We start from the raw sequence: 21,332 nt of genomic DNA on the forward strand, positions 1-21,332 counted from the left end.
GTGTTATTCGTCGATGTGATGTTGAACGTAAACGTTCAGCCATAAATAAATGCCCCGTTGAGAAATCCTGATTTGGATGCCTGCTGATGACTACTGCTTGTAACACACGGTGAGGCCGCAGGTACTTGAGACAATGCGTGGTACCGAAGGTCGCGACCGGTCTGGCCATCGATAAGGTTTTGCTTTGCCACGGCTCTGGATTACTCAATAAGTCGGACATTTCGCGTTGTTGGTCTAGCGATGCCACTCCATATGTGTTCACGCTTTGTACACAAGAATGTCCGGACAACTGCTGGACTTGAGTTGGAGGTACGCTAGCGTGTAAAAGTCGTGAGACATAAGCCTTCCGTACAGTATGTTTTTTTTCTCCCCGGGAATTCCAGCTTTCTCTTTCACCTAACGATGGTTGCTAATTTATTTTCACCTATGGCTTGGCGTTTGAACCCTACCTCGGCGTCGGGTTTGTAGATTATCGCGAGTTAAACGGGTGGTCATCGGAGCTGAAATCTTGGGGACGGCGACGAGCGTACTCCTTGAATGTTTCGACGGGACACGTTTCTGGATTGTCCGGTGTAGCAAACATATTGGGATTAAACGGACGTGGACATTTTCCGACTTGCCCCGATCTTGTTTTCTTACCCCTTTCATTGAACTCTAAGTACGCGAGGTTTGTTGCCGTGTGCTTGATTTTTATGTCGCCCCATTTCAGTGAACGGTTTTCTTGGCCGCCGCGGAAACCGAACAGTTTGGTGTTGTTCAGCCAAACAGCATACACATGTGCTTTGGGGGAATGTACTCCAATAATATTCTTCTCGCGAATGATCTTTTCTTCGTCTTCCGTCAATGCTTTGGCAGCATATGGCTTGTTTCCTTTCCCATATTTTTTCAGTGCAGAACGCTTTGCTGCCAAAACGTTACGAGAGCGCTTGAATTCGTTATCTCTCGAAATGGAAAGTCCGTAGTTCTTTTCTTGGAGATAACGGTCGATGCCTTTCTGATAATCAGTTAATGTATCTGGCTCATATTCACAACCATCTTTCTGACGTGTGCTGAGAAAGAAACTGGATAAGTAGTCATCCAGATCATTCGCCGGCATATCTTCGATTGGCCTGGTCTCCAGAGGGTCTGCAAACCGAACGTACTCTGTAAACTGGGTGCCGGCCGTGCTGGTGTTTTTTACAGTGTTTTTGTTTTCTCTGAAGACTAATAAATTCATTCTCTTCGGAGCGAGTGAAAGTCGCGCATTGGTTATTTTGCTGGGTTTGATCGGACTTCGGCGCCTTCTTGAAAATTCCGTCGTTTGTGAGTTCATCGGCGAGAGCGAAGAACTCGGCTATGTTGAAGTCTTCGTCCATGACCTCGAACTGATTAAATTTCAACCGATGTACACCCTATGAATTATCGTCGTAATTACACACCGTTTTAACCATACGTAAATGTGGCAAGTCTGTGTAATAACTGCTCAAAATTTTTGAACATAGTTGTCTTACTTTTTACACACGCCAATTTTCGTTCTATCCTCAGACTAAGGAAAGCTTGCCGTTGGCGCCGCGGTCTGGCGCGGCATTCCACAGCAAGCGGCCCCAACGCCCTTCGGTAGCAGTGTTGCCGGTATATATTTGGTACCATTAATTCATCAAATATTTCTTTGCCGATCGTTCGGGATGTGTTTTTTATTAGAATATGCTATTCAACCCCTCATTTTCCTGGTCATCAAAACCACCCACTTTTCGTGTTCGGACGTAAGATTGTATGGACAGGCCAGCGGGTAAAGGCCGCCATATCATTTGTTTACATTTGAGCATTTGAGGCACCTGAAGGTCAACGTGAAAAAAGTTCCGACGCACCAGAATTGATGACATAGACGCGGGTTGTCGTGACGAAGAACGACCAGAGAATAAATCCCGTATTTTGGTCAAGAGATTACAAACTTGGCTTGTGTATGCGATAAGGTAATTTAACCTGCAAATGTAGGCTCACCTGTTTTTCTTTTAAAGTCACACACTTCTATTTATGAGTAATTTGTAAAATTGCAACATTCAACTGTATGGCACCTAACACCTTTGAGAAATTTAGAAAAAATAATGATCAAATTATCCCAAATTAGTTCCCATCGCGGTTTTGATAGATTTTGCAACAATTGAACCGAATTAGACGTCCACTGTTTTCATTCACCGAACAGTTTCACTGGAGGAAACACCAATCGTTTTACCGTCCCGTATTCCCGTACACACTGCCCAGAAAAAAAACCCTGTCGTCAGCGTTCTGTGCAGTTTCATCGCCGGGAAACTTGATAAATGCAATGTAAGAATGTTCAAGCAGCCAGTGTACGCATGATTTTCCAATGGGAGCGCGGCAACACTGACGGTGTTGACTGTGGCACAGTGAACGTCATATTGGGTTTAAATGTTGCAAAATTTATCGAAGGAGAATGTTTGTAATGAATGCAGGTGGTGTCATTTACTATCGCCAGGAACGTTTTTCTTGTCACAAAAGCACATTGTAATGCCAAGCTATTTTGAAATTCACTATATATGTTACGTTACTACGAATTAAACTCAGACTACATTCACAAGGAGTTTACGAGGTCTACTTTATTTTTTTCTCATTTTCAAATTCCTTTGCATAATATTTCGGACTTGTGTTTTATTTGAATAACAACAGATCTTTAATAAAAATGCATCTCCACCGGTTTTCAAGTAATTACACAATACATAATACGCATACATGCTTGCATGCATGCATGCGTGCGTATCTACGCACGTATACTTAAAAGCCTACCTACCTTCCTACCCCCCCCCCCCGACGCACACAGCTATTGCAAAATTGTATCCCATAAACAATATAATACCTGTGTCCTTCGCTATCACGGGTCAAACGAGAAATATAATGAGGTAAACGAGGCTTGAAGCAAACTGTACCTCATGTTCATTAAGACCATTTACGTCCGTAGTCATAAAACGTCACAAGTGCAAACAAAACACCACTTAACCTTTACCGTCGGCGTTGTGTTGTCAGAGCAACATTTGCCTAACGGAAACCGACTGCACAACATCATTTCTGTTCTACTGTTCATATTTGTTGGCATCTGCAGACGCTAAAGTCACAGGTGAGTAAAATATCCCTGCACCGGATCAGTTAATCAATGATCTGATTTTGAGCAGACTGAAACACGGGGAAAACTAAATGAAAAATATCTCTCCATCGTGTATACTATGACGATGTGTTTCGATTGAGATTGGCGCTCCATGTTTCATAAAACTAAAGAAAAGAGATACGGCGCTATGGTTCGAGTTTGATTCGTCGTTCATGCTGTTAGGTGTCTACGATAATTACGAAGTTTTGATAGCAACGCAGAAACTACAGGACATCAATAGGTTTACCATAAGATAAAAATCATGACCGCAGCGCAAACTAACAATAAAGCCAAAAGTGCGTGCAGCCATTCACTGGGTTCTGAATATGCTGTGTAGCCAGAAAGCAACTGGAACAGGGGACACACACGGTACACAGAGATACTGTGCGCAGTAAACAATAGGCTATAAATATTAAGGCAATAAGACATTATGCTATACATCACAGGCATGTTTGTACGGGCGCACACAATATGGACAATTCGACTTCTGACATCGACGACAAGGTCAAAGACTCCGACACTGCTTGCCCCACTGAAACCTTAATAACGTTCAATATCACAAGGACAAAAGTTTCTTCCCGGGCAATCGACTCTGAAAATCAAATCGTCCGTTGTCGTTCAGAACTTTTACAAGGTCGAAATCGTTCATTGTCGTTCAGAACTTTTACAAGGTCGCTACGGTTATTCCACTTAGTGTTTACGCAAACATGTACTGAGCCATATAAAGATAACCTCTCGGAATTTATAGGGAACTTGTCAAACTATCGGCCATGGTCTAGTACAAAGATTTCTAATTCCCACAACAGTCCCACAGCATCTTCATAATGCCGAACTTGCTGCTCGTGCGTTTTCTGTTTAACCGCATGTCAAACTAGCAAAAATTGATTATGCCACGACTAGCAAGCGTCTCTTCAATACACACGCTCATACATGTGTGTATAAATGAATAAATCAAGTCAGTTGAGTGACTCTGAATTGACTCTTGCCAATTCAGGTGGATAGCAAAAAGTCAACAAATAATAATAATGCAAAGGCGCGGAATATCTTACTGTTTCTGATGAAGTAAAAAGTATTGTTCGTATGGATGACCTTTCAAAATGATACTTACAGCAACAAATATCAAATATAAAGACATAATTCTAAGATCAATATTGACATCGGTTTGCATTTATTCCATGTGTATCAATAAATAAAATGAACACAGTAAGTGTTTGTTGTTATGACACATGTAGACAGTTTTTTCCCTAACATGCTTTTCAACTATGTCGAATTTTGTGCATTGATAATCTAGGAACAGTGCATTCTCAGAACTGATTCCTGATTAGGCTGAACATCGTACAGCTATCTTTACTCGAAAGAGGACGACATCCTTTTTTATACTTTTAAATGACAACCCTGCCGCTACTAGGCAAGAATTCAAGCAGTGTATTAGCTCTAAACGCTTATTTAACTGCAGATCTCATATTGTTATGATAAAAACCTTGAAAATATTTAGTATGCTGAAATGTACAAAAGCTTGATAATTTTAATCAGTTGACATTTTCTGTCGATTTTCTTAATTATGCCAAAACTGCCCCAGTAAAGCCTTGTCTTATAAACGACACAAAGAGGTCATGGTTATCAATGGTAAAATAGACCGTATCCACAAATTGTCAGTCTAATGTAATCACAATTTTAAACACTTGACTTGTAAGCTCATGCCAAGCATTCAGAACTCTGTAAATACAAGAAACCTAAATAGTATCTGAGAATATCGAATATATTGCCTGAGTGCAATTCTGAGACACATCCTCGTCAAATAACCTTTCATCTAAAAAATTGCAAATATACACGTCACTAAAAACGGGGTAATCTTCAACTACTCCTTAGTGATGGGAAGAGCAAAGAAAGTAGGAGAGGGTTATTTTAGTGCTTTTGTTTCATCATAACAGGCTGAAACTTAGTAGCAATTTCTGTACTAGTTTCTTTTCCATTCCCAGTTCAGCATGTTGCACTTCGATGACGTCTTAATTCATTTGCTTGGAGAGTTTGGAACCTACCAGAAACGATGTTCGTTTTTGATATTCCTGGCTATCATTCCATTGGGAATGAGTATGTTTTCCGTGGTCTTCATCATGGCCGAGACCGCGTCATGGTGTAGGCTGCCAGAACCGAGCACGGAGTGGTGTGGTAACTTGTCAACAAGTGCATGCAAAGAGATGGTGAAAAATCTGACCATACCGAAGGAGATGGTCTATGATGGCTGTGACGTGGTGGAGACATACAGCCAGTGTTATCGCTACGATGTAAACTACGATAACATTTCTCTGCCGGTTGACATCAATAACTCATCAAAGGTCAAATGTGACAATGGCTACGATTATGATACGTCTCAATATAAATCAACCGTGCCACAAGAGGTGAGGAATTTCAGCAAATCATGTCAAATATTTACACATCTTATCTGCAAAAACCAGTGACCTCTTTTCTACAATGTAGTTGTTGTCAAGGTGAAACGGGCACTTGACGCATTATACAGAAATAATCTTAGACTGCCGATTATAAATTCGTACCTTCATTGCCCTGATGTTGAAGCCTCGCAAAATCATAAAATATATGAAAAATTATATCTTCCAATCTTGAGCTCTTCGCTATTGCGGAAGTAATATCACAATTCTTACAATTCAACTAAAAATTCGAGAAGAAATTTTCCGTGTTTTCAAAAGGACTCCGAGATTGTACACACACACACACACACACACACACACACACACACACCACACACACACACACACACATATATATATATATATATATATATATATATATATATATATATATATATATATAAATACATACGAGTGTTTTCGAGGAGCGGTACAACTTTGATCCGAGGGCCAGGACACGATTATTTAGAGGGCATCTTTATTCATAAATCCGATCAAGGTGAAATTTCGATACACCTAATGCCATCTTTACCAATTAAACATACGGATTCAGTCACACGAACTTGTAAACCATTGTCTCGCTCTGGTCAGACGCCAAAGCAAGTCATATAGGCTGGGAATGACTATTCACTGCGCAAGCGGAAGATAGCCACAATAATCTGAGTCATTTACATGTCAGTGTTTTTCGCCTTCGGCTCGAAGTTGTACGACTCTGCGAAACACACTGGTTTACGATGTTTAACAGAGAAAAGTACAATGGAATTTGAGCGAGAGAGACAGACAGACAGACAGACAGACAGACAGACAGCACCATTTATTTAGGTTTCTAATGGGCAGAATGCATGCACTTCGAATCACAAGGCAATCGTTCTGTCACACCACCGCTCTATTGAAAAAATATTCAAAATTATGTTTTTTTTTCGATACAGTTGTACACTATCGATTATGCGGTACCCCTGAAAAACATCGAATTTGATTTAAAGGTGAAGTTTTGGCTTGGTATTAATAACTAATATCTTTTTCAGTTTGACTTGGTATGTGATAAAGCTTCCTTGGTCTCAGTAGCGATGTCACTGTTCCTTGTCGGCATCCTCCTTGGGAGTGTCGTGATTGGAATTGTCATTGACAGGTGAGAATTTCACAAGGGGTGGTGGTCATAATGTAATAATTAAATAATAACACATGAGAGCGAGGGCAAGATCACGATTTATTGCCTGCCCAAGGGATGGTGGTCATGATCGAAATATTGATGATGCCCGAGCCGTAGGCGGGGGCATCATTAGTATTTCGATCATGACAACCAGCCCGAAGGCAGGCAAAAATCGTGATCTTGCCCTAGCTCTCATGTGTTATTATTTTTATTACACCGAACAAACTTCTTCGAGTACAGTTCGCCTTTCTGCATGAGTCCGGACATCAGCGTAAAATGTTGTCAGTGCCAAGTCTAGGGTTGCCGCTGAAAGTTTGCCGATCTCCTCGGTGGCGTATCCAAATTTGTTACTTGCATAGTCGCTGAACACAGAAATTGCATTCCTTGTTGCCATTTTCGTTCGTTTGCTGTTTACTTGCATCAAAATATCGTCTAACTGTGCCGGTGACAGCTCTGCATGACGTTTCGCAGCGATAGTAGCAAGTACAAGCGAACGACAATTTGTTATGCGCAGAAAGGATGCGCAGTAAGTAAAATGACGTCATCCATGTAATATCAAATGCAGAGGGCATTATCAATTTCGCAGAGGGCATCATCACGTTCGCAGAGGGCATCATCACGTTCTTTTACATGTCACGTGAGTCGTGTTTAACCAATGGCAGTGCACGCTGAATGAGTGAGGTGTAATAATTAAATAATAACACATGAGAGCGAGGGCAATATCACGATTTATTGCCTGCCCAAGGGATGGTGGTCATGATCGAAATATTGATGATGCCCGAGCCGTAGGCGGGGGCATCATTAGTATTTCGATCATGACAACCAGCCCGAAGGCAGGCAAAAATCGTGATATTGCCCTAGCTCTCATGTGTTATTATTTTTATTACACCGAACAAGCAAACGTGCAAAGACACAAAAACACTAAGACTGCTTTGAGTACAGTTCGCCTTTCTGAGTCCGGACCTCAGCGTAAAATGTTGTCAGTGCCGAGTCTAGGGTTGCCGCTGAAAGTTTGCTGATCTCCTCGGTGCGGTATCCAAATTTGTTGCTTGCATAGTCTCTGAACTGAGAAATTGCATTCCTTATGCCATTTTCGTTCGTTTGCTGTTTACTTGCATCAAAATATCGTCTAACTGTACCTGTGACAGCTCTGCATGACTTTCGCAGCCACAGTTGCCGACTGAAGTACAAGCGAACGACAATTTGTTGTGCGCAGAAAAGATGCGCAGTAAGTAAAATGATGTCATCCATGTAATATCAAATGCAGAGGGCATCATCACGTTCGCAAAGGGCATCATCACGTTCTTTTACATGTCAAGTTAGTCGTGTCTATCCAATGGTAGTGCACGCTGAATGAGTGAGGTGTAATAATTATATATTTGGCATTATTTTACGAAGGGTCACTGTAGCAAACATGCCTAAAGAAACTAAATTGTAGTATGTGGTCAGAATTGAGTGAAATTTGATCGACTTGTTCGTTTTATTAAACTACGATAGATTGAATATCAGAAAATGTGACAGACTTGGTCACGTGGGTGAAAATTGATATTTCCCCGCTAAAATTCATATATTTGAAAAGGGTAAAATTTCAAAGTCTAATCTCAAAAAGTAAATTTATGTTTTTAATTATACGTAGAAAGAGTATCTGTCACTAAACACAAGGGACAACATACGCTAAACAAATAATTTGGCATAACTAATTCACATTTTAAATGTCTGTAAAATGTTGCTTTATTTTGGGGGGTTTTGAAGAAAATTATTACAAAATATAAATACATTTTACATGTTGATTGTTACGGGAGCTTAATTTCTAAATAATTACTTAGCAATTACGTTTAAATAAATTTTCGTCTAGTGGTTGAAATATCTCATTATTTTCTATGTGTGATCTTGGCGGGAAAATATCGTCTGTTTGCCACTTGTCTGCGACGAAAAATAAAATATTTGCATAAAGTTTGTTTCTACATAGTAAAAAATGTATAATTGCCAACTCTCAAGTAACTACGATCAGAACTTCATGAAACTGGTCCCTAAGCTGCTCAGAAATATTAAAACTCTCAGACCTGTGTACCTTAGCACGTGCGTATTGTTTTATTGATTCAAAATAATTTGAACGATGTATACTTTGTGCGATATTTTGGCTGTGACACTATCTTGATGTGTGCCTTCGAACATTTAATGACTATCTTCAGCTATTGCGTCGAACAAATAAACCAACCATATGCCTTGCGTCTGGAAAGGAGACTTCTTTTCTGTAACTGTAGCCTACAAATGCAATAGAGGTACCACAATTCCAGTTCTCTTAACTAGTACTTTAACAGGTACTAAACCCGTTTATAGTAAAATTTTGCTTAATGAGCGATATGTAGGGTAGGGTTGGAGGGCTCTCTGAACTACTTTCGGGTACCACCGAAGGCGCACGCTCAGAACCCATTCCGTAAAGCGCTCACTGCAATGCCTTCAACGGGAAAACATATAAAAGTAGATTCGACGCTGTTCATAATTACAGATTTGGTAGGCGGACACTAATAGCTGCTTGTGGTGTAATCTTTTCAATATTTGGAGTCGCTGCTTCATTTTCACCGAATTACATCACCTTTTGTGTGTTTCGACTTCTGGGCGGTTTTTCGGGTACAGGCGTGTGGTTAGGTGGCTTTGTCTATGGTAAGTGTGATTAGTTGATCTTTATTACGATATTATTCAAATTTACCATATTATGACCATGAAACGCTATAAACCAAAGTTCTTAAACCAGTTACAGTAACCGAAAATTTCTTAAATTTGCCTTTTTTGGGTTAAATAATATTCAATAGTTAGAACGACCCAATGTCAAAGAATCGTAGAGGCATATTTACTGCAGCGTGTCGTCACGCACCATAACTTTCGATATATTTCCCGGTAATTTTGGTCTGGTTGAAAGTCTTTTCCTTGCCATCTTCAAAAAACTTGTGTTCAAATGCTTGTAAGAGAGTCTGTATTTACGGCAATGTCCAATGTTATCGCTTAGATTGAGAATTCATTAATTTGTTAACAACACAATTGGATAATATGAGAATAGCATGCATTGTATATAAGAATAGCACACATTAAGAAATTTTCAAAATCCTCAAGGGATGCGTTAAACTTAAGTAACATGCATTTTTACATTGTACTTGAAGTACTTTGTGTTGCCATTTATAACGCTCTTTTTGCAATGATTTCACACGAGAACATCAGTATACTTTTTTACATAATGTATGCACATATGAATACCTCGGTGGACTGTTGTAGCGAACTCACAGAAGAAATCACGTTTATATCAATACATTGACCGAGTTCAATGTGTGCACATTATCATGACAATACCATCCATTCAACAGTGACAGAACTAGTTGGACCTTCTAAGCGTGTACTTGTCGGAATGATCAACACTGCGTCGTTTGGAGTGGGCTACCTCTTGATGGTGCTTTTAGCATACTTCATCCGCGAATGGTGGCTTCTTCAATTGATCGTCTCAGTTCCGGGTATTCTGTTTTTTACCTACTGGTGGTAAGAATAAAATATATCGTAAAATTATAAAGTAGTTATGTAACTTTTGATGATATTTTAATCATTTTAGTTCACAAACAGTGACACTGTATAACGCATTGTTTACAAATGAATTCATGTCCGGACTTAAATTTCAGGTGCAGGTACAGCTGAATATTACACACATAAAAGCTGTATTGAAGGTCATTACTTGAAATTACAATAATATCGGTCAGGGGACGCAAAAAGACACTGCTAGTAAAAGACCAACAATGATAGTGGAAAGTAACATCACAGAGTAGAGGCAATGCACGCTTTGTTCGTCAGTAGCAAACATCACATTCAAACATTTCGTTTTCTGTTCTTAGTATTTTTTTATTTCATTTTTACACATTTTCGTTTGGTTTCTTATGACCTGCAGATTTATATTACAAATCCGCGCCCCGTGCATTATGCAGAGCAATAATTCATCAGTCAAGAACACCGCATGCTCTTGAAGAAAGGACGAGATTCGTTTTCAAATACTAGAAAAAGAAGGCAACTTGTTATAACTTCTCCACGACAGATTAAGTGGTAATATTAGAGAGCTAATGAAGCAAGTAGGCTACGGCAAAATAGAGCATTGAAATCTTAAAAAGTTAATATAGAGGCAGCAAATAAGAAAATTCATTGAAATTCCTTGTGGCTAAATAACAAATGTCTTCACAGGGTTCTGCCGGAATCGCCCCGATGGCTTATTTCCGTTGGTAAGATGGAAGAAGCGGAAAAAATCATACGTAATATGGGTACCGTCAATGGCGTTGAACTTCCGGAAAAGATAAGCGACCAGTCTTGGAATCCACGAAAACAAGACGTTGACAAGGTGATCGAAAACTTTACCTAAATATCCTTAGAAGAGGACTAAAACATGCAAAAGTACTGGAAAAGTATATGTTGGAAAAAAGCTATATTCGCGTTCTGTACTCTATGATACGAGATGTTCTTGCATATGACGGGATTACATTTTCGGAAACAGGAACAAAGAAGAAACTGTCATAAGACATTATCCGTTTATTTTTGTAATGTATTGAACCATCCAACACTAGCTTAACATACAAAAAAAATCTTGGAACAATCGTGCCACATAGGAATACGTTTTTGATTTTCTTCACCTTCAGGAAAATTATTGCCTCGTTCTCCATACCTAGCAATGTTTTTATGAGACAATAATAATCATTTTAATGCAAACATTAGACATTATACACATAGGGTCGTGAGATTTGTAAAAAGAAAAAAGGCCATGTTTCGATAAAGAAGAGAAACGAACTAAAAAAGACATCGAAGGCTGTAATTGTTGAATCTTTCAAGCATCTTTCAAGTAGTATCTTACTCGTTGTCGAGTATTTTCGGTGTTTCTCGGACTTCCATTAAAAAGAATGTTGTAAGGATGCTACAATCAAACTTCTAAGCCAAACTAGTGCGTATCTTATATATATATATATATATATATATATATATATATATATATATATATATATATATATATATATATATATATATATATTATTTATTATTTATTTATTTATTTATTTATTTATTTATTTATTTAGATATAATAATCGTTATTGGAGGCGATTGGATTCTAGTTCTTATATGTGTATAACAAAAATGTAGAGAAAAATATCACAAGAAGATTTAGCTATTGTCCAATTAATCACTTGAGAAGACTGAAGCCAACGCTTAACAATAATACGATACTTTGCTGGGGCCCAATAGCTTCAAAAAGCAACGGAGGGCCCCTAACACAGCAAAATTGGGAAAAGCGTTCTGACTTGCGGCATGACTTGACAGTTGCTTTTATCCAAAAATGTCGTCAGCAATTATATATAATTTTAAACCAGGTTCACTCAGATGGCGATGCTGATGACGACAATCAATACAGGGTTTGGGATTTATTTCGCTTACCGTCGATGAGGATAATACACTTAATCCTGTGCTTTAATTAGTAAGAAACGATTATGATTCACTACAGAACAGAAATCATTCTAAAGTAACGCGCCAATCAGATGAGAATTACAACATTTCTAGTCGCTGGCAAACTATGTTCTACATGTATTTCAAAGATTGACGATGCTTGAAACGCGTGTAGCTATGCCACCCATGAAGACATTGAACATCAGAATAAAGATGTAGCATCTTAGATCATAGCATTCGGTTTTTGAACACTGAAGTACAGTTTATCGGTGATATTTATCTACAACATCTCAAACTTCTTCATTTAAGTTTACAGGTTATTTGTACACTGTTGCTGTATCGATTATGTCTATTGCCCAATGCTTAAAGGGATAGTAGCTGTAACTTTTGAGAATATTTTCACTATTTTTGTTGCACGTCGCGAACTATTCACATGAATAAGCATAGTGAATCATGAAGAATCACCTACTAATTGACCTCAGTACGTAACGTGTATCAATTCCTCGTGATAAAGAATGTTGACGAAGTGAATTTCTTGACGGAGAGAAATTCAACGATGTTGACACACTGAATGCAACGTAATCGACTTTGTACGCATGTGCAAGAGAAGTACTGCACAGTTCAACTCTGGTTCAACATGGCGTCCACACCACAGCGCGCAGCGCAAGTGACTAGTACAGTTGGTAGACCGAACAATGTATTTGTCATTCATATTGACAGCTGGAAATATAACTGACAGTTTGGCAATATCCGATCCTTATCATGTCTGAACAAGGAAGCATATTCACATGTCCACCACTGTGTGGCTATGCGATGTAAAATGTTTACAGTAGCCTTCACCGTCATGACCATTGAATATTACGCAGTTACGGAGATCACTGAAAATTTACAAACATGAGAGACCAAATTGAGTTGCGGGTAACTGGGTAAAATTTGGTCACTTATGTAGATAAATTCTTCGCATGACTTATAGTTTGCAGTTATGTTGTCTTTTTTTCATTTGCGAAAAATCTTATTTCTGTAACCATGCATGTACACTTGTGTTGTATGTTGTCATATTCAGTGGTGATGCTCGCGACGGAAGTAAATTTTTATAATAAAAACAAACAAACAATAAACATGCATTTAAAAATAGACTAAAATAGGCAATACTGACGATGGAATTGTCTAAAGTACGAAAGCGCCTTTCAGAGTGATTAGCCAAAATCCAAACACTCTTTCAGGAAAATAAGCAGATGAAACAGCCCGTACACATCGCAGACGGCTTTACACTGAACGATCATTGATGGTGTGACCCGGGCCCCGCGTCCGAGCTCGCGAACTGTCACTGCTCACTGTACTTGTTGTGGTCGCTGTAGAAGAAACAACGTGGCACGTTTAAATTTATTGGTTTGATATTTAGGAAACGTAACCAGAGTTAGCAAATGTAACGACTCAACTACAAGTACCACCAAAATTTTGCTCAAAAATACTGCTGAAATCACTGGTGTGTTCAAAACGTCACGTCAAAACAAAGGCCGAGCTGCGAGCACGTCTTACCGCAAGATATTCCCAGCTGTCGCTCAACTTGTCAAGTGAAAACATCAACCCGCCAAACTCAAAAGATCGTCGCGCGAAATAGCGAAGTTCACCGCAAAAGCAATTCTGTTAAATCACGCCTCCAATTTTGACCTCAAAATTTCAAGATCAACCCATTTCTCAGACGTTGTTCAGACATTGTGGTCCTGTCGACTGGCGCGGCCGGCGGCCATTCTGTCGTTCATCTTTGGAAAATTGTAAAATTGTGAGACGATGAACAGTTAGGATTTACCCGAACAGAATATCGACACGCCGCGGGAGAAATAACTAGAAGCATGGCTCGAAAACATTGACTAGGACTTTGTGAAATATGCAAGAACTGGAAGTCAAAGAACCGGATTTTGTTTGGGTGTTGTTCAGAGAAAAATCACATATTCATCACAATAAGCAATATTCTCATCGTTGAATTTTTCGTAGGCTACTGGCGTTAGTTTTTTAAAAGTCCATTCCCCAACTGACCATCGGCTGCTCACACCTCGTGCGACGGCACTGGTTGGACACTATCGCCATATTTGTCATCGCCATACAATTCGTCTTTTTTCTTGGAGAGATATCTAATGCTTCACACGATACAAAGCGTTGCCATACATTTCGTAACCCATGATCGCTGAAACGTAGCTGTGTGTCCATAGCTGTGGTGTTTTCGGACGGGATTTCTGACTTTTACGTTATTAACCCCGCTGTGGTAGCGGGGTTAAAAACGTAAAAGTCTAAACCACCACGTAAAAGTCAGAAATCCCGTCCGAAAACACCACAGCTATGGACCCACAGCTAGCTGAAACGGAACTTTTCGCCACCTCTTTGAGTGACGAGAAAATCGCCAGTAACTTTATCCCCACCACGCAGTAAGGGACTGGTCAGTTTCTTCGCCCTGGGGGGGTGGTGGATTATTTTTTGCCGACGTCAAAAAGTGACTGACCCCTCCTATTCCAAATTTTGAAAACAGGGTGACCCCCCCCCCATTCCTAATTTCGAAAACAGGGTGACCCCCCACCCGGCGCGCGACATAGGTAAAACAAAAGGTGGACATAAATTATATATATATATATATATATATATATATATATATATATATATATATATATATATATATATATATATATATATATATATATATATATATATATATATATATGTATGTACGTATATATATTATATTTTACATTTTACATATATTTATTTTTTAATAGTCATTTTATGTTTTAATGAAATTGTTGACATGTCAGTTGTAAGATAGGAATTTCAAAGTATCAATCTTAAAGTTTGAATACAGTACATTTTGAATGAGCTGTATTTTGAATGAGCTGTGAATGTATTTCACACTTTCTATGCTTAACCAGATGTCCTGAACTGTTGTACAGAAATGGATGTCAATCATTAATATCAAAGAGGAAAAAGGAGTGAATCATAAACTTTGATGGGTGTTAAGACTTGCCAACCATCCAATTAAATCTCCTGAGGAGCCATAGAGAGCTTTTTAGCCAAATCTGATGTGTACAGTGTCTGAGAGGACCTTTTCTTGTAACATTGAAACCATAAAAGCACAGCTAAAAATGACAAAGACTGCCTTTTTTAACTGTTATTTTGTTCATAAAAAAGCATCTTTGTACAGAAAACCTGCGACACAAAGGAAAATAATTGCATCAATGAGAACGAAAGATATCTTGTCATTTTTCTATCTCTAAAATAAGTCACTCTATCAAATATATATTGTGAAATATTTGTGCATGTTGCTTTCTCATGCTGAATTCTCATAGGGAGAACAGAAAGATAACAGGAATTTGTCATCCTTTTCATATGAAATGCAGATTTCATAATGGTACACTTTCACTTAGCAAACATCAAGATATCTCTGATTTATTAAAGTATGGCGCCCGAAGGGCGCGCCGAAAAATATGAAACATCCTGATATCTCTGATATATATGCCTTGTATATTAAAGTCATGAACCTGAAGGGCATGCTGAAAAATGTCTGATATATTAAAGTAATGAGCTTGAAGAGCACGCTGAAAAATTTTGAACATACAGATATCTCTGATGTGTGTATGCTTGATATGTTAAAGTTGGGCGTGCTGAAAAATATGACTGATTATTAAAGTTACGCGCCCGAAGGGCGCGCCGAAAAATACAACTGAATGATGAAATTTGTGGCTGACACTAGCATTTTAGGCAATGATGAGCCTGTGTCAAAATTCAAAAACACACTGACCCCCCCCCCTATTGGGCATTTCAAAAACATGGTGACCCCCCCCCCCCCTATCACCAAAGTCAAAAACAGGGTGACCACCCGTGAATCTACCGGCCCCCCAGGCTGAAGAAACTGACCAGTCCCTAAGATTTCCATGCTTGACAATCAAATCCTGTAACTCGGGAAGATTGCCCTCCCACTCCTAAATCTCCGTTTGAACCATTAGGGTGTCACAGGACGAAGGTAAACCAGAGACTTGTTCAAGTCGGTGTATTTTTTAAAAAAATAAAATAATTTGCAAAAGTTCCTCGTGTAAAATTTGACAGCCCAGGTCAAATTTTCGTAGCGATCGAACGCGTTTTTATTTAGTCTGTGCAGCTATAGCAGTAGTGAGTTAGCTTGTGCCGGGTGAAACTCCCCTGTATCGCGTTCACCCCACTCAACGCGTTCACATAATCCTACTCACACGTTTCACATGAAAACAGAACACAAATCATCGCATTCCAAGCGTTCACCCAACTCACACGTTAATTCACAAATCACGCACTTGAACCAAGTCTAGTAAACCAGTAAATAAATCCAGAGAATCAGACGTGCTGGCGACAGGGTCTTTGTTTTTACGTTTTGAATGCATTAGTGATTTCAGCAGTAATTCCTGCGGATCATGTAGGTCAACGTCAAACGTACCTACACAACTGGTGTCAATGGGCCCGAGTATAAGCCGTTCCCAATCCCGTTAACTTGAAGTACAGCATCGCATCGTCACCTTTACATTGAACTACCGTACGGTGGTTGACTTGTTCGCCGATAGTACGACAAAGCAAACTGACCAAATTATGAATGCACTAGTTTTAAACTTTTGTAATGAATAGTTGGTGGGAAAATGCTCGAACGCGGTGACAGTCGTTTCGGGCCCTGGCGCTGATGCTGGGTCCGGCTAATGCACCGGGCCTAAATTACCTCATTTTTACTCTGGCCTAATGCATCACCACTTGAAACGTAAAAAGCACTCTCATACTCAAGCAACAGAAAAAAAAGAGTTTGAACAAATAGCAATCCAGATTCAAACGAACAGTGGACGTACATCACAATCGAAACAGATACACATGTGCGTAAGTTAGATATAAATATGACTCTCTCCGTCTCCATTGTTACAGTGATCACGTTTAAAATCCCGCTCTCGCGTGGCTAGTGATATCATCACTCTTTGTGCTCCATACCACGTGATCGCCTAACATTTTGTAAACACAAGCGCCGCGAACTTCGGTTTTATTACCGTTCGTCATTCACAATCGGGTGTTAGTTTCGACTTATTTCCTTGTCAATCGACAATTAGGAAGGGATAGATATAATCTAGCTTGGTTTTTATCATGTGGTCGGCCGGAAAAAATGGTCAAAATTTACCGCTACTATCCCTTTAAGTTACATTTTATATGAGTAGCCTCTAAGCATGACAGAAGATTGCCCCTCCAACTGACAGGCCAGATAATAAATCATCCGCTTATTTGTATATCTTACAGGTTTGATTTCTTTTTGTATTGATATTTCAAGGTTCGTAAATACGTTGGTTTACACAGGGATATCCATGAATACGTCAAATCTTGGAGGAAATGATTACATCAGTGCTGCCATATCCGCTGCTGTGGAAATCCCCGCTGCTGTCTTGACTTTCTTTTTGGTTGAATTGCCAAGACTTGGAAGTCGCCGATCAATGGTCATTATGATGACATTCGGTGGTTGCGCCTGTCTTGTGACACCATTCATGCCCACGTGTAAGGAATATGGCGATTTTAAGACCATTTTTGACAATGGCAGGTGTGACAAATGGACGAGTAACTGTCTTCTCATGTCCGTTCATTAATGTTCAAGCAAAAGAAAATAGAGTCGTTCATCACTATAGCTAAGATAGGCTGGATTTTACTTAGTTGGTTCCTTAGAGTGAACAAGGCCATGTTAATTACTATGTGCTCCTTTCAAATTCAAATTCAACGGAGCAAGTAAAATATGTGTATGCATACCTACATTCAAATTCACGCTAAAATTAATAACAAGGATTGTACATGCTATAAGCCTATGTCGACCTATAAAATTAAACGTAAGTTTGTCAATTAATAATTTGATTTCCGTTTTTCCTCTAGGTGGAAACGTGGTCTGGGCTGGCATATTGATTCTTATGCTTGGTAAAATGAGTATCTTGATGGCCTACAATACAATCATCGTGTATGCCAATGAGTTGTACCCTACACCACTAAGGTCTGGAGTAAAAAATATTCAGAAATCTTAGAAGTTTAACTCCTTTCTCTTGATAATGTAACCTTACGATTTAAAATATTAGTCATACTGGTAACTTATGAGGTTAAGACGTGGACTGGATGAATACTCACGGTGTGAGCACTCTTATAATTTGCGATTATTCTGTAAAGGTGATTTCGATCCTTGCTGATGCTGCTATTGCTGCTGCTAGTGATGATGCTGATGATGCAGAAGGATCTGCTGCTGCTGCTTATGATGATGATAATATAGATGACTGCTATGACATTGTTTTTAGTAACAAATATGATTATGACTAAATATTGTAATTATTGATGTTATAAAGTTTTGTTTATTTGTATTTAACCAGGTCAAGTGGTGTTGGTATGTGTTCCATGGTTGGTTATATAGGTGGTATTCTGTCTCCTCAGTTTCTCGAATTGCAGAGAGTATGGGCACCCCTGACGTTGTTAATATTTGGCGTGCTCTCTGTCATCGCTGGAATTCTGATACTACCTCTGCCAGAAACTCCGGGACAGAAACTTCCAGAAACAATGATGGAAGGAGAGAACTTTGGCAGGTATATCATAGCTTAGAATTTATGCAATTGTCCGTACATATTTGCTGATTTATGCTCGTTTTCCTTCAGTCGTTCGTTCTTATAACGATCTTCTTTGATGTTCCCGATCTTAGCCAGATCGAACACGTATGACATATGTAAATAGCAGATATGTAACAATTTGGGAATGCTGCTGTATAAATGCGCATTTCAGTTAGAATGTATCTCAAAGGAAGAATAAGATTCTCAAAAGCTACAACACTTTTAAAGTATAGTATTAATATTGACATATTTTGAAGCATTTTTCTAATAAAGTTTTAAACGTCTTGTTGACAGTTGAAGTCGCCGGTTTCCAGCAGCATTGTTGATTTCATACTTCAAGACGTCGACATTTGTGATCCTTCTAATATTTGATACAATTGTGATATTTGTAAACGCTAACATGCGCCTCGAAAGTGAAAGACATTACCTTTTGTTCAAACTTTCCTCAATGAAACTTTTAACCATTCTCTTACCAAATAAAGAATAAAAGCTAGGGTGCATTGCGAAAAATGGCACTAGAGAGACAAAATACCTTTGATCTACCGACATTTGAAATTTAAAATGTGATGTCTGACATCCCCGTGTTAACTCTATGGGTAAAAATGCAATATTCAAGTTTCGAAAAATGAAGATGTTAAAAACTTTTCTGACACCAAGAGCTTTAAAATGAGCCCTACAAGTGGTAGACCACATAAATATTAATAAAATTTGAAAAACAGATGATCTATTTCCGAAGCGCGTTCTACCTAAAGCTGTTATTATCAATAGAAGGTCGGGCAATTTGTGATAGAAGTCACCTTTACATATAATACATGAACTGTAATATTGGCTCTATCCACTAACGTGTTATTTTCTATTACTCATAGCTTCTTGTCCAATTTCAAATATCCTGAACTTGAAAACAGGAATTAAATATTTATTATATATATATATATATATATATATATATATATATATATATATATATATATATATATATATATATATATATATATATATATATATATATATATATATCGCTATCGTGGGTAGTGAATGCATGACTGAAGAAGGGATTTATTTGTCACCAATAAAATCCCATGTTATATTCAACCTATTTAATGACATGGTTGTTGCTTCATATTTCAACACAATAAAGAAAGACAGATAAATCGTATTGTTTGAATGTATATATATATATATATATATATATATATATATATATATATATATATATATATATATATATATAGTGTTTGAATATAAATTAATATATTATCAAAGGTTACAGGTAATCGCTCTTTAACGGAAGTCCTCTTTCGACAATGAACAAAGTGACAAAGTTCTCTACGCACGCGTTAGTGCATACTGTTAGTTTTTCATACTGACAATGAAATTTGCAGTTTCTTAGATGCATCGGCGCTCCCTCCGGGCAAGGTTGCCCTGGCCGCTGGCGTTGGGGAGGGACAGTGATTAAGAGATGAAATAATGCAGTTATTTATTAGCGACGTTTTGCAAACCTCATCTAGTAACTGAGAGAATCAATACGGGTGTAATATATTTCTATTTCTGTAGAAAACGCAAACCAAACGGAAATGGAGATGAACAAACCAAAGGCGAAGATCAACTGGAGACATCTCCTTCAAGTGTTAATCTTATCGTTGAGCATGAAAAGGTTTTGCAGGGACTGGACAATGCTATATGATGGCGTATAATATGTTCTTCTGGTGTGCTTTGTAATTATCCTGAAGCGATTTTGCAACATTTTGAATAGGGCCCCGACTCATACTTGCAAGCATTGTCACTTTGACGACTAGGTCGTCGTTGAAATTAACATCTATCATATACGATCTCGTGTTTTTTTTATTTTATATTTCAAGAATTTGGTAAGAATAATGAAAGGTGACATTGTTTTTACAACGGTGCCGCAAAGTGTTAAGATAGTAACAAATTATACGCATTTGTACCAATAGCGTTTGAGTAATCTGCATGTAAGCCATAAATGTATTTATAAATTGTGAAAAAGGGGCAAATCATTAAATCAATATGAACACGTTGAAAATTTTACCGTGAAACGACAGAAATCTTATCTGATGCGTTACTATGAATTAAAAATCAGACACGAAGTTTGCGTTGTCTACTTTACCCTTTTTCGCATTTTCAAACACCTTAATATTTCAGACTTGTGTTTTATTTGAAAAACAACAGCTCTCAAATAAATACGCATCTCCACCGTTGTTAAAGTATAAAACACAATATTTAATACTCATTTATGCTTGTCTGCATGCATGCGAGCGTACATATTTACACAGGTTCCTAAATGCCTACCTACCCATCAACCAACCCACATCTTTTTGCAAATTGTTATATTTGTACTGTATCCCATATTTGTATTGTATCCCATAAACAATGTGGTACCTGTGTCCTTCGCTATTCATTGCTCAAAAGCGAAAGAGGATGAGATAAACGAGGCTTGAAGCAAATAGTTTTACTTTTTATTTGGACTATTTACAGTAGGTCAGAAAACGTCAGTCTTTCTCACGTTACCTTTACCCTGGGCGTTG

General features: G+C 38.4%; 2 protein-coding genes across 2 annotated transcripts; one reads left to right on the plus strand and one right to left on the minus strand.

Annotated features, from left to right (window-relative positions):
• Positions 1-469: 469 nt before the first annotated feature.
• LOC139141554 (uncharacterized protein KIAA1958-like) lies at positions 470-1,216 on the minus strand. The gene has a single exon (XM_070711147.1). The coding sequence runs from the start codon at positions 1,214-1,216 to the stop codon at positions 470-472; it is 747 nt and encodes a 248-aa protein (XP_070567248.1).
• Positions 1,217-5,118: 3,902 nt separating this feature from the next.
• LOC139141555 (organic cation transporter protein-like) lies at positions 5,119-20,993 on the plus strand. Its single transcript, XM_070711148.1, has 8 exons — positions 5,119-5,535; positions 6,588-6,691; positions 10,928-11,081; positions 16,165-16,181; positions 17,490-17,710; positions 18,077-18,191; positions 18,559-18,768; positions 20,344-20,993. Exons 1-8 carry the CDS (start codon positions 5,122-5,124, stop codon positions 20,471-20,473), a joined length of 1,365 nt encoding a protein of 454 aa, XP_070567249.1. The 5' UTR covers positions 5,119-5,121; the 3' UTR covers positions 20,474-20,993.
• Positions 20,994-21,332: the final 339 nt, after the last annotated feature.

Source organism: Ptychodera flava, chromosome 10 (assembly GCF_041260155.1).
Source record: "Ptychodera flava strain L36383 chromosome 10, AS_Pfla_20210202, whole genome shotgun sequence".
Lineage (NCBI taxonomy): Eukaryota > Metazoa > Hemichordata > Enteropneusta > Ptychoderidae > Ptychodera > Ptychodera flava.

Excerpts from the sequence above, each read along its gene's own strand:
- LOC139141554 (XM_070711147.1), bottom strand. The coding sequence starts at position 1,216 with ATGAATTTATTAGTCTTCAGAGAAAACAAAAACACTGTAAAAAACACC.
- LOC139141555 (XM_070711148.1), top strand. The coding sequence starts at position 5,122 with ATGTTGCACTTCGATGACGTCTTAATTCATTTGCTTGGAGAGTTTGGA. Across the intron at positions 17,711-18,076 it reads GACACCATTCATGCCCACGT|GTGGAAACGTGGTCTGGGCT; the intron begins GTAAGGAATATG and ends TTTTTCCTCTAG. Across the intron at positions 18,769-20,343 it reads GAAGGAGAGAACTTTGGCAG|AAAACGCAAACCAAACGGAA; the intron begins GTATATCATAGC and ends CTATTTCTGTAG.